The sequence below is a fragment of the Haplochromis burtoni genome, unplaced genomic scaffold (assembly GCF_018398535.1).
Source record: "Haplochromis burtoni strain Fernald_Lab_line unplaced genomic scaffold, NCSU_Asbu1 Contig_409, whole genome shotgun sequence".
NCBI classification, from domain to species: Eukaryota; Metazoa; Chordata; class Actinopteri; order Cichliformes; family Cichlidae; genus Haplochromis; species Haplochromis burtoni.
In genome coordinates this window covers 312,166-327,665 of record NW_024582770.1, presented here as the reverse complement: position 1 = coordinate 327,665, position 15,500 = coordinate 312,166, and the positions used below count along the sequence as shown (strand labels likewise).

The window sequence follows — 15,500 nt, the reverse complement described above, 5'->3', positions numbered from 1 at the left end:
AATGATTGTTTGTTTAGAATAGAGGGCTTTTCTTTGTTACCTGCAGTCATACAGATGAGCAGAAGTCCCAGAAAAACAACTCTCCCAGTCATGATGTTGGTGGGTGAATAACTCGGAGTGACAGGAACCCGTGAGTATGCTTCTCTTTTTAAAGGCAAATAAAATGTGTGTGTGGTGGGTGTGTATACGTGTGTGGGAACACAGCAGATGAAAATGGACACACAGACGCATGAAATCTCTAGAAACTTAGTCACCAGCACACATTAACCCACACACCCAAACATAAACTGATCTTTTGTTCATCCAGTAGCTACAAACTTCCATGTGACAAGCCCACCCTTTTTTTCTTTTTTTAATCTAGCACACAGGTACTGTGAAAGCAAAGTCAAAGTAATCACATCGTGAACCTTTTTTTTTTTGAAAATGTATGAATTTATTAATGTAAAGAATAACTATACATAATGGGTAACAACCACAAACGGCCATAATACTTAAAAATGTAAACAAATAATAATATTGAGCATGAGAAGAGAAAAATCCCTACCTTAGTACTGTCTCGCTCTCTCGTTAACTTGCTACTATCTCTGCTTTTGACTATTTCACTCATTTCTCACGATCACATGTAAGCCTTTGTTCTCTATTTCAAGTTTCAAACAAATCGTTTTATGCAGTGGATTAACTTTGTTTTGTCTGTATTCCAGTGCAGAGATTTGTTTTTACATGTCTCTTTTGCCATGATTTCCACTTTAAAATAGTTGAAATAAAAGACTATACTAAACCTATAAAGTGCTCAAATTTAAAACAGGGGTTTGGTGGGATGGGGATCAGACCCTTGGTGTTGGTAACAGAGTCAGCCCCAGAGCAGTTATCCCCGAGATATTGGAACCCCCTTCCGAGATTCCGCGTGAAACAGAGCACCTGTTTTCACCTTAAAGCCTGGATTGGACTTCTGAACTATAAAGCATTACAAGCAAAAGTATTAATTGACATGGTCCTCGATTTTAGCCTGGCTTACTGACTAGCTCTTATAAACAAAATATCTCAACAGCTTGTCCTATATCAGAGCTACTGACAGCACAGATACCTTCAGTGTGGCAGTTTATGGACGTGGACAGAGTAGAATTTGGCAACATGACCAGAGGATAGAAAGAACTTGCAGTCTAAATAAGACTGAATGAGAGCACAAGTTTGTTTCACGCTGTTGACAATGAGAATAGGAGGATTTTGACTGAGCTGATGGATAAAAGCACAACACAAACTTTAAAAAACATTTGCCTCCTCCAGATTATGCTGGTTGATTAAGGATACATATTCATCTTCATTTGGCACAGATACTGTTTGTTCACTCCACTGGTAACATCTTTTTTTTTCGACTTGACGTCACAAAATTGCTACTGTACATAATATCCACATCGGCACTGGCTCAGGTCTGAAAAGCTTCCGTGGTACCCTCGCACTGATGTTTATAAAAGCACATCCTGGTCACACTCAGATCTGGCGGCATGCTTTGGTACACAGAAAAAAGGCCAGACAGTCCAGGTGTGTGGCCCATTGGAAAGCATGCACTATATATTTCCATTTGACTTTCAAAAATTCTTCAGTAATCCTTAGCCCTCCTTTGTCCGAACAGGACAGAGTGAGTAACAACAAGCCAGCATAGCAGACTGTACATCTTGTGCATATAACAAAGAACCACAAGATTTTTTTTGTTGTTGTTGTTGTTTTTTCACGATGAAGGACACACTTTAAAACAAAACAGTCAAGTTTCTCTATACACACAAAGAAATTGGGCTTTTTTTGTGCTTTGATGCATGTTGGTATCTGTCTTATACATTCCTTGGCAGCCTACATACATTGTTGTTTTAATGGAGTGCTCAAATTTCTGTCTCCACCAGTTTAGGCACTATGCTGGACAATGTCAAGGACACCAAGTACGACAAATAAAAACAAAACAACTTGGTTAGCAGTTCTTAATTGTTATTTGAAGAAAAGTAACTCTGTCAAGGTTATGTTTGCCTGGAGGAATTAAATTACCTTTAAAAATGTAATTAGTAAAAATTACTATGCTGATGATTGCACATTTGTGACTGAAAGTGGATTGTAAAAGCTTTTTTTTAACCATCATTTGATATAGAAAAAAATCCCCCAAACTGCGCTTGGTAATGAAAAGAAATCTAGAAAGGTTTGACCCTGAATAAAAAAGCAGTCAGTCTGTTTTTAACCAGGTTAAAAAGGTTGAACAGATTTAACAGCTGGCAGTGACTGATCCAAATTTGTTTTTTTATATCATCCTGATTTCTCCATACAGGCAAATATATAAACACCCTCACTGACCACAGCTAACTACTTTAGGAAAGGGGTTTAAAACTGAGAGATCTTCTGCCGTCCCCTGGGTCTTGCCCATTGAGTGGGTAGCTAGGCTACACATGCTTTCCAGTCTAATACAGCATTAAAATTCTGCTGTCAGTTCAAGTGTTCTGAGTCTTTCCTTTCTTTCTGTCAATCTGGTGAAGGAGAAGCACCTGTCTCCTACCCTCACAGAAATATCTCGTCATCTTAAACATAATTATATATATTTTTCTTGCATTGATTTGCATTGAGCTTTCATTGTTTCAGTGTCTGTCACAATACCTGCAGTCTCTGCCTTTTCAAGAGGCTGTGCATTGAAATGCAGGTCCACTGAGAAATGATGACAATTGAAAAAGACTAAAAAGTAGAAAAAAAAATGAACGCAGTCTGTCTCCCCAGAGTTTAGTGGTCCATCTTTTCTCGGTCGTGGGGAGGGTGGGCGAAGCATTGCAACTCCCACAGATGGTATGTTGTGGAATCAGACACAGCTCTCCCTGGTCTTGTTGTCTGTGAGAAAAGAGTTCAGCTGGGAAATGTCCACTACAACAGCGTCCCGCTTGCTCAGATGGACATCTTTCAAGTGGTCCTCGTCACTTTGGTCCTTGGCAAAATTTACGAACACCTGGAAAAGGAGGGCGAAGAAGAGGAAAAACAAATGAGCATGCTTAAATTGAAGTTGGATGTTCATAATGATTGTTTGTAAGTTTGCTTACTTGGTCTAAAGTGGTCTGAGAAACAGAGTAGTCCTCTATGCTGAGAGCCTCTTTGTTCTTTGAGAGCAGGGAGAAGATTCGGGCGAGAGAGGTGAGGGATGAGGGAAGCTGGTACTGGAGCATGTTGCGGTGCTTCTCCTTCAACGTGCTCCCTGGTAGCTCCCTTTCTATGAAGTCCATTACTGGCCTAAGGTCTGGGTCTGGTCCCGCCACCCGTAGGATGATTGTGTAGCCATCTCCAAATCTAACAAGTATATTAAATATATATACATTCAGTTTTTTTCCCCTGCTATGGGGCTGAAGACCAGTCTTTCCTTTATATGAATCATTACTGCAGCTGACAGAAATACAGAATCAGGATTGCTGCCATATATAGTCATAAACATAAAATAATACCATTAATCTTGCTAAAAGTGTAAAACGACTTTTTGTGAGCTACAATGTTGTGAGAGGTGATTTTTTTTGTGGTCTGACCTGTTTTTGAGATGCTGCACGCTGCCCAGACAGCGGAACCTGCCGTTGACCATGATGGCCATCCTGGTGCAAAGAGCTTCACACTCCTCCATACTATTACAAGACACATAAGAAAGATATTCATAAGGGGGGAATTAGAAAAAAAAAAAGAAAGAAAAAGAAAGAATGCCCAGGTAAACAAACACATGGACCGGAAGGGCCTGTCGAACCTGTGAGAGGTCAGGACTACAGATCGCCCCTCTTTGATGATGCTCAGGATGGCGTTCCAGAGAGCACGACGTGCCTTGGGGTCCATGCCTGTAGTTGGTTCATCCTGCGAACATGTAAGAGCAGGTACTCAGCTGCTGCTACACAATCATATTTACGAGACAGTTCACTGACTTTAGGAGCTTTAACATTCAGCAATGCTTTATTATTATTGTTATTATTAGTTTCACTGACCAGAAACACAACAGGTGGTCCTCCTATTAGAGCAATAGCAGTAGACAGTTTCCTCATATTTCCTCCACTGTAGCTGCCAGCTGCCTTGTCCACATACTTCATCAAACCCAGTTTACGGATGCCCCAGTCTGCCACCTAGTGGAGGGTTAGAGTTTTGCGTGTGTTAAACTGTCTTCTGGCTTAAACATGACACATCATGGCTGAAAGTGTTATCATTATCAGGTAAAGTGTCTAGTTGAAATATAAAATAGGGGGAAAAAACCCAAACAAACAACAACACTGCACAAGTAGAATTATAGGTGTAGTTTACGTGTAAAAGGCAAATATGTATCACGTGTGTATGCTTGTTGCTGACCTCACAGACTTCCTTCTCGGGCACTCCTCTCAGGATAGCATAAAACTCGAGATGCTCTCTGCCAGTCAGTAGGTCATTGATAGCATCAAACTGAGGACAGTAGCCCATGTTCTGATGGACTTCATCTATCTCTGTGGTTACACTGCAGTAAGAGAAAATAGATTAAAGTGTTTTTTTAAGTGATATGAAGAAAGAAAAAGAAACCTGAAATGTAACACCTTTTCATGAATTAAGTAGTGTTGTAATCTACATAGTGTCGTATGATATGACGTCTTTTCTTGTCTCTCACCTCTTGCCAGCCAGGTAGGCCTCGCCACTTGTTACCACAGAATCTCCTGTCAGCATTTTGAAGGTGCTGGTTTTTCCTGCTCCATTCACCCCCAGCAAACCAAAACACTGCAGGAAGGAGGAAGAATATATTCTACTTAATATTTCACATTCAAAACGCCATCTGCTAATCCTTAACTGAAAAAGAAATTACTCATCCTCGTATGTATAAAAGCTAAAAGACAGCAATACCTCTCCAGGAGGGATGCCAACACACAGCCGGTCCACTGCTGGCTTCTGTTTACGCTTGTAAATCTTGGTGAGCTGTCTGAGCTCCAGGATGTCTGACTGTCCTCCACCGCTGAGGATCCGCTGTCGCTCTCTTGCCACATCCTCGTCTTCCTCTCCGATGGGCTTCAGATGACTAGTGGATGACCTGAAAGTTACGGAGGAAAGGAGTTAAGTCTGAGTGTTGTGATATGGAGAACAAAGTTTAATGCATTTAAAACAGAATAATCACATGTATGTAATAAGTTTCCCCCACCTGGCCTTGAAGCAGAAGTGATACTGAATGAGGACGGTTATACAGAAGAAGACAACACCCTCAATGGCCATTGCAAACAAGTTCTTTCCAACCATGTCCCAGGCCAGAGGAGAGCGGAACCGGTTTTCACCTACAACAGGACATACATTTTAGGAACAAACACTTATTTTTCGTACCTTGTCAAAAACTAATAAGGACACATTTATTGCTGTAGTTAACAACTGCCTGCTGTGTTTACCGAATCTCTCCAGAGCATCAGCCATTGCTTGATTCTTCACCATGTCAATAAGTCCTCTTCCCAAGCAGAAGTGAGGGAAGATGAGGAACACATTCTTCAGGATATCATTAATGCCACCGATTTCCTGAAGGAGGAATGAAGGCAGCATTTAGCCAAAAAGGTTGAAAATTCAATGTCAGTCATTCAAAAACCTGCAACTCTAGATATTTTTGAGTAATTCCTTACAAATTTACAAGTCTCCTGCTACTAATAACTGCTTACATTGCTTCCAAACAGCTCGAGAACAAATGTGGACACGCTGCCGTTGATTCCTATCAGTATGTTGACGCTAGTAAGAACCACGTAGGCTGTGCTGGGTATTTTAAAGAAAAATGAAGCTGGGTACATCAGAGGGGTGATTGACCATCTGAAAAAAGACACAAACAGAATTTTATATGAAAACAGGTTAAAGATAAACAAAAACGGAAAGAGACAAAGAAATTGTGTTTGTGCCTAATTTACCCATATAGTAGCAGCAGCAGAGCCAGCACAGGCAGATTGGTGGAGGAGACGTAGGCGTCTTGTTGGAAACACACAAAGATGATGATCACCAGTGTGGCGGGAACGATGTAGTTACACTGCAAATGGGATAAAAAAATGTACTTTCAATAAGCTAGATGTTGTATCACGACTGTGGTTTTCAAGTCTTTTTCAAGTCTTGAGCCAAATGAACTTTAAGTTTAGAAAAACTAAAATGACTTACCATATCCCAGACAAAGTTGGCCAGCCAGTAGAGGAAGGGTTGTACTCCACTAATGAACTGCATGTGTTTAGCCTTGTTCACTCTCTCTTGGATGAGAAAGACCACAAAACTGGCGGGCACAAAGGACATGGCGAAGATGACGCAAATGGACACGAGCACGTCCACCGATGTTGTCATCCTGGAAAAGAAATAGCAAAAGACACAACGGGAGTAAGGAGAGGCCAAAGAGATAGTTAAACCTTTGAATTCAGCACTGTAGTCACTGTAATACTCACAACGCGACTTGTGAGAGCTGCTCCTTGGTGAGGTTGAGTGGATGATTGTAGGCAGTGATGCCAAACTTTGTGGGGTCTTTTCCACCTGGCAGACTGACCCGTAGAATGGCGTTGTTCATCACATTGAGGAAGGAACCAATGCTGTGCCAGCCTTTGTTGTTAAACCAAATCTGCATTAAGAGAGGCAATTGTGAGAGTTTCACTTGATGTAACATTAGAGACTAAATAAAAGGAGCTTAGACATAAAACAGCAGCTTGGAGATCAGCTAAGTGTTACAAGTCTGTAAGAGTAAAGAAAGTCTACAGCATTCATTTATTTTACCCCCTCTTGAGCACTTATTATCTTTCCACAGTCAAAGTAGCACTTAAAAAAACCCACTTAGGTTCTAATGTTATACTGCATTTGCTGTTATTTTGGACACCAAATAGTGCCAGACACCATTTGCATTTAAAATGTGAAAGTACAAGAAAAATACACATTACTTGGTACTCTGTAAGAATGAAAACATAGGGCAATAAATCTCACCAATGTGGAGGGGAATCTATGTAATGTTCATTATCTATGACATACTCAACATAAATAGCATGTAGGTTGAGTACTACACATTTTGTGTGCAAGCTGCAGGTTTAACAATGGCATTGTTGAAGGAATTGATCAAGGAGGCTTAACTGTAATGTCCAGAGCCACGTGCTGTTGTATAACTGCTGTCTCGTGTGTGCATGTGTGCGTGTGTGTGCTAACCTTGACGTTATTCTTGGTGTCCAATCCTTGGATGAAACTGGAAAGACTGTGAAAGAAACGATCTGCTGCAGCTCCCTGGAGAATGGGCGAGGCAGCAGACAGAAGAAGTGAGCCAAGTCTTTTTTAGCACATGTGTAAACTGACACTGCTCAGACTTGTAATAAGATACCATGTTTATCATCAGTACAGCTGTAATTATAACAGCACAGACAGACCCCCTGTAAGAGTCTTATCCCGACAAAATCAAAGCAGGCCATTATGGAACGGTTTATGGATTATGTAGTACATAATGTAATAAAATCTTACTCTTTCAAGATGGAAACGTCTCCTCAGCTGAGCAATTGCCCGATCAGTTTCATCTGCGTGGGCCAGAAATTGTGAACTCCTTGCACCTAATGAGAATCCGCCATATCTGCAATAGATTACAGCCATTTTAATACTTTGAAAGGACACAGCAGAGAAGCACTCACTCAGTATTATTGATTTGTGAAGGAACTAAAGATGCATCATGTCTGTTACTGTACCTGAACTCGTTGACCCAGATCTTGTTCTTCAGGCTGTAAGAAAGGAAAAGAAATTACTCAGTACTTGATAGTTGCTTGAATGAGAACAATTTGCATTAAAAAAAATCAAGGTAAATAATAATAACATGTCAGAGGAGTGTTACCTCTTGCCAATGATCTGAGCGTAGGTCTTAACCAGATAGTCTGAAACGTTTCTGCCTGTCAAATTCTGCAGAGTGTCTGTCTCACTGAGCTTCATCTGGATACAAAAACAGACAAATCAGTTATTTCGTGTTCATTATTCATCTAGTTGGTTGCTCACACTTATTATATGACTTTTGTTTTAACTGGTTTTAGATTATATTTGCCATCTCAATTTCAATTATTTATTTATACAGAGCCAAATCACAACAACAGTCGTCTCAAGGTAATTTATGTTGTAAAGTAAAGACCCTAGAATAATACAAAGAAAACTGAGAAAATATAATCATATGACCCCCTATGAGCAAGTGCTTTGGTAACAATGAGAAGGAAAGATCTCTAACCTGTGGTGGTGGAAGCCCCCCAGCTCCAGATGGACACTCGGGCAGCATCCTCTTGCGCCCTTGGCAGCTGCACTCACACAATGGAGATGGATTCTGCATGGTCCAATTTCCTTTGTCAAACATGTCCTTCACACTTTGAGAGACTTGAGGGACCGACCACTCATCTTGAACTGCAGTGCAGGGAATGTCCCTGGAGTATAAAGGGGGCGCTCATATTAAAATCTCCAATTTGTCCATATGCATTGAGCATTCTTCCTGAAATTCTGACTGATTTTTACACGATCTATAATATAGATCTAAATATTTTTCCTAAATACAAATTAACTCACGGTATTGGCTGTCCTTCCATGCAGCGTGTTCCAAAGCCAGGTTCTGCTGTCAGAGCTCCAAGCAGATTGTTGGTATGAGGGTCTTCAGGCATGTCATTACTGCAAAGGCACAAACAAAACGCATTCCTTTTAATAACACATGCCATTTTAAACTATCTCTGGGCTGAGGAAAATGGGCTATTTTGCAAAACAATGGATTAAAGTTCTTTGCAGACAGATTTTATCTTACCTGATGAAGGTAAACTGTTCTCCATACATGCCAGGATCCAGAGCCAGGCTGGGGTACTTTCCAAATGGAGGAACGATCAGGCTGAAGACCAAGGCAATACACACAAACACTGCCGGAAGCACAATCTGAAAGATAACAGCACTGATGTTAAAAGAGAAAAATACAGCTATTATTTTATAGAATCAGAATCAGCATCAGAAAGACTTTTATTTATCCCCAAGGGGCAATTAAGTTAGTAGTTAGGAAGAGCCTCATGATTGAGCGAGGCATAAACATTCATATAATGGCTAGCACTGTGTGTAGAGCCCATATATGTGGGTTTAATCCCAGGATACCTGGGCAAAGAAGCCCTTCCTAGAGCGTCGAGCATAGAGGAATCGTTTCCACAGTAGTGCTACAAACTGCTGTCTCTTCAGACTCCAGCCTTTCACTTGGTATGACCCTTTGCCATCTGTTCCACTAAGCCAGTCGGTCTCACGGGATTCTGAACACAGACAACATGATACCCATCAGCAAAACTGCAGTGTGACAACATGGAAACATAACTTGTGACACATGGATTGTAATAACTTAATGTCTGCAAATTTGTAATTTTGTTTATATTTATATATCTGGTAAAATGAAACTTTAGGTACAAGCATAGGCTGAAAGATTTGATGAATGATAGCGAAAAAGATCTTTGCTATCACTGCACTTCATGCTGGGTAATCCATTTCTACCTGGGTCACCTTCAGAGTCATTGAAATCAAAGTCATCCTCAGTGAAGGGTTTCAGGCAGCTCTGGTGATCTCCGAACGCATGACGACGACGGGTTCTGGTGGGCACGACTCCATCTGCAGCCACATGAGAATCAGTGAGCTGAGCTAAACTATTTAAATTCCATTGTTTTGTCTTCTCTATGTTCCCTGATGCTTCTTATTTAAGACTCAGTGTACACAGCATTTAATTTCTAATTATTTCATCTAATGTTTACCAACAAATGGTGTTATAATGTAGATTGCATAGGAGACGTTAGGTGTGGAAATGTTGGAATAAATATCCCAGATTTACCTGAGAGCTCAACTGAATCCACTCCACTGTCCTCAGCCACTTTCAAGAAAATCTGAAGAGTTAGAGGGAAATAAATTAAAATACTGACTAAGGTGAAAACAGACTGCAAAAAATAATGCAAATGACATATAAATATGTAAAAAAGTTAACTCCAACCAAATGAAAATGTAGTATCTTACTTCTTCTAGGGTGGTATCAGATATTCCATAACTTGAGATTCCCAAGTCAGTCAGTCGGTCATCAAGCTCATGAAAGAGCTCCACAAAGGCGCCATCTTTTGCAGCCTGGTAGGGCAAGACATAGGCGAGTTCATGGCCGAGATCCTCCACCAGGCGAGCCTCAGGGACATGCTTGAAAATCACATTGGAAATGAGGGAGACATCTGTGGGGAAGAAAAAGCAGAGAGAGTGAGAAGTTAGTAAACGGACAGAGGTCATTTTACATTACAGCTTTCCTTTTTGGAGCTCAAACTGATAACGTGGGCTTAATTTTATAAGAAAGACAGCCACTTTGTTATTGATTCTTACCAATAGTAGTGGTTTCACTTTCTGGTTCACTGCCAAGACCAGCATCTGAACTGCTTTCTGATACATTGTCCTCCTGTTTAAAAGACAAGACAATGTTAAAAGGGAAGAAAAAGACTAAATCAGTTGTCCTTCATTAGCAATCAGCATGTATATTTTCTATTTTACTATAGTAGAGTATATTTCTGTATTAATGATACAGAAAGTTTTTTTTTCTTCATTTGAAAAAGCATAATATTGCTTTTTACATTTCTTGTACCTTTTCTGTTTTCTTGCTATAGGAGACTGTGCTGGCAGAATTCCTGCATGACTGTAGTGTCAAGTCATAGTCTCTCTTGACCAGGGTCAGGTAGTAGCCTGTCCCCAAGTGGGTCTTCAGGAAAAGAGAGGAGCCTACGCAACACAGCTTCCCGTGCGAAATGATGGCAATGCGGTCACCCAGGATGTCAGCCTCGTCCATGTGATGAGTGGACAGGATGATAGTGCGGCCTAAGAATAGAAAAAAATGAATTTGTCATTTCATTTTTGGGGGTGGATTTCTTGACTCAAATTCTATGTAAAACTACAAAAATAACAAGCTAAGACAATATCAGATCTAGTTACCTTGTCTGTATTTGAGCAAGAGATCCCAGATGCCCCTGCGTGCGTAGGGATCAACACCAGCTGTGGGTTCATCCAGAATCACAACCTTTGAACCACCAACAAAAGCCAAGGCCACTGACAGCTTCCTCTGCATCCCACCTAAAAAGACATCAAGAAATAAAAGTCAGAGAAAGACTTTCTGTAGAAGCGTTAAACAGAAAATCCCTTTGCACAACCTGCCCACTGAAATAAATCAAATTTAAACTGACCGGACAGGGTGCTTGTGCGAGACTTTCGTTTGTGAGGCAGTCCAACATCATTCACAATTTGTTCCATTTCCGCCTTCACCTTCTCCTCTGAAAGACCCTTCAGGCGGGCGTAGAACCAGATGTGTTCCTCGACTGTCAACCTGCATTACAGCAAGCAACAGTTCACTTAACAGCCAAAGCACAAAAGACTGAAAGTTTCCACAAAAGTCTGTCCCCCAGTAACGCATACGTACATGCTGAAAAGTACGTTGTGTTGAGGGCATACACCCAGATTCTGCCGGATTGTGCTGAGTTCAGAACGAATGTCTTTGCCGAGAATGTAGGCTGTGCCAGAGGTGGGTGGAAACAGCCCTGTCAGGATTGACCTTGATCAGAAACAAGAAGGAAACACAAAAATACAGTCAGCACTTCAGCTGAGCAAACTTTTAAATCCTTTATCAAGTGTCAAACTCTCAGCTCAGCAAAACTTGGGAGTACTGTAGACAACATGTGCACTATCTTACATAGTTGTGGTTTTGCCAGCTCCATTGTGTCCGAGGAAGGAGGTGATCTGTCCCTCATAGAATCTCAGGGACAGGCCGTCCACGGCCAGTTTGTTTCCATGGCTGTAGATCTTCACGAGATTCTCAATGTAAACACCTGGCTCTATGTGGCTTGGCTCTTCCTCAATGCAGACAGCTGCAAATCAGACACAAAAAAACAGCATAATTTATCCTGGTATGCCATCCAAACTTTAAGTAGTTTAAAGTGAAGATGTGTTGTATATCTAAAAATTATGATAATAATGATTATGATATGTACCATCAGCGTTACCCTTCTTTGACAGAGGGGTGGAGATGTTCTTGTTCTCTTTTTCTCCACACCAATATGTCCTAGTGAAGGGAAAATACCAGGGCCTAGGGATCCCATACTGACCTGTAACAGAATGTATTGCTTGTCAAATAATTCATATTGCTCATGTGCAATTTGTCCGCTAAAGGGAAAAATACCCAAACTGCAAAGTTTTTGCACAACTCACCAGGGAACACAGCTTCAATGTACCAGGTCATTATTCCGTACAACACAGCGTCAAACAGCATGAGGCAGATGGAGGTGGTCAGGTTGTAGCTGTCTTCCTCTAGAGGGCTGGCAAGTAGGTTTGACCACTGTATTCCCACTCCTTGCTCCTCAAAGAGGGCAAAGTACTCACATCCAAAACCGAAAGCCACAGGAGAAAGGAGACTCTGTGAAAATGAAAGAGCATTCAAATTTTAGGACAGAAAATTATGCCTGCATACAGCAAGCTTGTTTTTAATCACTATATTCAAACATAGAAGTAATATTTTAAGACAACGGCACGAGGAAAGAGTACAAAATGCAAAAGAATCATGTTTGTATTCATAAGTGTGTAATTAAATCTATTCAACACACCACAACAATTTTTGCTCCAAAGCCCACGTAGTCCTGCCAGGCAACACAAAGCACGTAGGGCAGGTAGAGAGTGAAGTATATAATGCCACCGCAGGCGGCTGCCAAGTTGGCACGAGAAAACAGCGTGCTGATGAGAAAGCACTGCATGATGGTAACTACGCCAAACGATCCCAGGAAGAGAAACACAACGCCGGAGTCACTGTAAGGCAGCAGGTTACCCATCTGAGAAGGACGTCAGACAAAAGAGACAGGGAGAGAAAAGAATGATGTCAGTTGTTTTCCACCTTTTAATTAAATTTGGAGACATCATGGAAAAAGAGTGACTTAATTGTGCTGAGTATGAATATCTGCAATGATCAGTGCGAGCATGTTCACTTGTTTTCTATAATTTGCTGACATTCCTTCATGGTGACATATTGGGCATACGTGTGTGTGCCTGTGGCTGCACCAACCTTCAATAACATCACCAACAACCCAGCGCTGATCAGCAGGGGGATTAAACTGCTGATGAACCAGCTGAGCCAAAGGGTGCCGTTGTTCAGTCCCATGATTCTCATAGTCTCTTTGAGACGTGCCTCTTTCTCGTATACCACTCCCTTGATGATGATAGCTACTGAGTACATCCATGCCAAGGTCATGAAAAGAGGCATTGACCGACTCATCACACGCAGGAATCTGAAAAAGCGCATTGAATGTTACACACATATCCTCTGTAGAACTGAAACACATTCTTTTTTTAACCACAGCATTCACTTACATATCATCAACGTAGCAGGGGTAGGGCATCTGCTGAATGTAGATTCCTGTCTTCTGCTTGGTGCCGGTGACAGCTCTGATAATTCCTTGTTCGATTACATCCTGCAGGTAGGAAAACCCACCCCAGACATACCGCAGGTCCTCAAAGGGGTCTGCCCTGGGACCAGGGTCCCAATATCTGCAAAACAAGATGAAAATCAAGAGGGTCAAAGGAAAAGGGAAAATAAATAAAAACCGTCTGGTCAACACGGCCACTTACCCGTCTTTAATCTTGTTTGTTCTCTCCACATTATCGATGTCCATACGGATTTTGTAATTGACATTGGGTGGCAGGTCAGTGCTGTTGTTGTGGGCAATGTCAGGAAACACGATTCCAGCCCAAAACCTCTGGTTATCAAGAAGACCCATGGACTTGTTGACCAATCGCTCCTCATTAGCCACCGGCTCCAGCTTGTCCAGGTTCACACACTGAAGGATTTTGATAAAGAATGGTTTTAATTACAGTTTAACTAGAAAAAAGGCACTTTTGCAATAACTTTTATCTGAAAAGTGTTCATACTGAAGACGCCATCAGCCTGCAGACATCCAGTTCAAGTGTTAAGTCCTTAACAGCTCCAAAACAAACTACTCAGCTCTTACGAATGCTAAAGAAGTTTCAGCTCAAGTAGTCACACAGTTTCTCAGAATTACATTTATTTAAACTGGAAAACAGCAATGAACTTTACACCTGATTGCATAAACTCAGGTGCTTTTGTAACCACACCAGGATTGTTTAGCTGATTTGTTGAGAGCTCCTACAGATTAGCTTCAGACTTTTTTAGTTGACAGAAGCAGACTTGTACCAGATCCTCCCACAGCAAGTCTCTACTATGCCAACAGAAAGCTAGAAAGCATAATGAAATCTGGGTGGACGATAACAATTAAAATACACCATATGCTACATATGCATGTCATTTTTGACTGTGTACGGTTGTCCTCGACACAGTTCACAGTGCAAGAAGCTTCACACATCATATGATCTTAAAGGGTGAAACAGTCAGTAGGTCAGTGAGTTGTTTGTGATTTTGCTGAACATGTAATTGATATAAGTGATTTGTATTGCAATTGTGCATTTAATAACATTATCCGCAGTGGCTAGAGACAACAGGTCAGACAAAACCAGGTCAGATTCACAATGAGATTCACACTAAAATGATCAATTACAGTAATAAAATTATCTATATATGGGAAGTAAATAGCTGTGAGGATCTGAAAGCAGTTCAAATGCACTGAACAGTGGAAGATGATGGCAGATTTGTACTGTGATGCCAAAAAAATGTGAAATTAGCGGTTATTTTTCTGCATGCATGAAGACCTATTCTACAGACACAACTTCAGACTCACGTTATTATGGCTTTAATCCCAAAATCTCAAAAAACATGGCAGCACATGACAGTTTGTTATGCACTTTTTGCTAATACATGCTTTTATTAACACTAACCTCCATGAAACGAGAAATGGTCTGTATGGCGTGGTTGGTTTCATTGAAGACGTCTCTCCAGGTGTAGACCGATCCTGCGTGTTTTTTGTTAACTGAGGTCTTAGAGAGGAATGCTGCTATATCTGACACGCGCAACTCAGTCCCACTAAGCTGGGTGTTAAGGAACATAGCGCTGGCATTATTCTGGAGCAGGGTCTGCAAAAAGAAAAAATAACATTTAATAACAAATAAAATCAAAGTAACAATGCTGATTTTGATAAAAAAAAATATTTAAGATGCTGGAAAAGCTGAAAGTTCTTTTTTTTTTTTTTTCATTTAAATTGTCTTTTAACCTTCTTCTTTTTGTGATGCAAAATGCCAAACTGTGAAAAACTCCTGCATGCATTCTTGCTTGTTCAGGCAGTTTATCCCTGACAGCAACTTATCATTAAACTCAAAATGCAGCTCATTATCAGTCAGTAACATCAAAGTATTTTTACAACCCTTCACCACCAGGTGGTGCTTTATGTAATTCCCACATGAAAATGCTGAACAGATTTCTCAGGCACAGCCATGCACTGATGTATTTTTGAGAACATAATAACAAGTAAACTGACTCCAATAGGATGAATCCAGAACGATGCTCACTAATCTCGGCAGAACAAGTAGTCAACCAAGCACATGTGTGGTTGGTCCGGCTCTTT

General features: G+C 40.9%; 1 protein-coding gene across 3 annotated transcripts in view; it reads right to left on the bottom strand.

The window, feature by feature from the left end:
- Positions 1 to 408: 408 nt before the first annotated feature.
- The window catches only part of LOC102302105 (phospholipid-transporting ATPase ABCA1), a 35,824-nt gene continuing 20,732 nt past the window's right edge, over positions 409 to 15,500 (bottom strand). For 2 of the 3 annotated variants that reach the window (XM_005944474.2, XM_005944475.3), the window contains exons 12-49: positions 14,818 to 15,012; positions 13,597 to 13,805; positions 13,339 to 13,515; positions 13,034 to 13,256; positions 12,582 to 12,803; positions 12,190 to 12,394; positions 11,973 to 12,086; positions 11,675 to 11,849; positions 11,405 to 11,536; positions 11,172 to 11,311; positions 10,924 to 11,061; positions 10,580 to 10,809; positions 10,324 to 10,396; positions 9,976 to 10,178; positions 9,797 to 9,848; positions 9,466 to 9,579; positions 9,082 to 9,230; positions 8,747 to 8,871; positions 8,518 to 8,616; positions 8,189 to 8,378; positions 7,808 to 7,902; positions 7,665 to 7,697; positions 7,447 to 7,552; positions 7,141 to 7,215; positions 6,399 to 6,568; positions 6,124 to 6,301; positions 5,883 to 5,998; positions 5,643 to 5,787; positions 5,382 to 5,505; positions 5,144 to 5,273; positions 4,852 to 5,035; positions 4,622 to 4,728; positions 4,333 to 4,474; positions 3,978 to 4,112; positions 3,746 to 3,849; positions 3,537 to 3,629; positions 3,063 to 3,306; positions 409 to 2,971 (exon numbers count right to left, since the gene is read on the bottom strand). In XM_005944474.2, coding sequence (XP_005944536.1) covers positions 2,828 to 2,971; positions 3,063 to 3,306; positions 3,537 to 3,629; positions 3,746 to 3,849; positions 3,978 to 4,112; positions 4,333 to 4,474; positions 4,622 to 4,728; positions 4,852 to 5,035; positions 5,144 to 5,273; positions 5,382 to 5,505; positions 5,643 to 5,787; positions 5,883 to 5,998; positions 6,124 to 6,301; positions 6,399 to 6,568; positions 7,141 to 7,215; positions 7,447 to 7,552; positions 7,665 to 7,697; positions 7,808 to 7,902; positions 8,189 to 8,378; positions 8,518 to 8,616; positions 8,747 to 8,871; positions 9,082 to 9,230; positions 9,466 to 9,579; positions 9,797 to 9,848; positions 9,976 to 10,178; positions 10,324 to 10,396; positions 10,580 to 10,809; positions 10,924 to 11,061; positions 11,172 to 11,311; positions 11,405 to 11,536; positions 11,675 to 11,849; positions 11,973 to 12,086; positions 12,190 to 12,394; positions 12,582 to 12,803; positions 13,034 to 13,256; positions 13,339 to 13,515; positions 13,597 to 13,805; positions 14,818 to 15,012 — 5,490 coding nt within the window. In that variant the 3' untranslated portion in view covers positions 409 to 2,827. The remainder of the gene's footprint in view (positions 2,972 to 3,062; positions 3,307 to 3,536; positions 3,630 to 3,745; positions 3,850 to 3,977; positions 4,113 to 4,332; positions 4,475 to 4,621; positions 4,729 to 4,851; positions 5,036 to 5,143; positions 5,274 to 5,381; positions 5,506 to 5,642; positions 5,788 to 5,882; positions 5,999 to 6,123; positions 6,302 to 6,398; positions 6,569 to 7,140; positions 7,216 to 7,446; positions 7,553 to 7,664; positions 7,698 to 7,807; positions 7,903 to 8,188; positions 8,379 to 8,517; positions 8,617 to 8,746; positions 8,872 to 9,081; positions 9,231 to 9,465; positions 9,580 to 9,796; positions 9,849 to 9,975; positions 10,179 to 10,323; positions 10,397 to 10,579; positions 10,810 to 10,923; positions 11,062 to 11,171; positions 11,312 to 11,404; positions 11,537 to 11,674; positions 11,850 to 11,972; positions 12,087 to 12,189; positions 12,395 to 12,581; positions 12,804 to 13,033; positions 13,257 to 13,338; positions 13,516 to 13,596; positions 13,806 to 14,817; positions 15,013 to 15,500) is intronic. The other variant, XM_005944476.2, reaches the window with a different exon arrangement.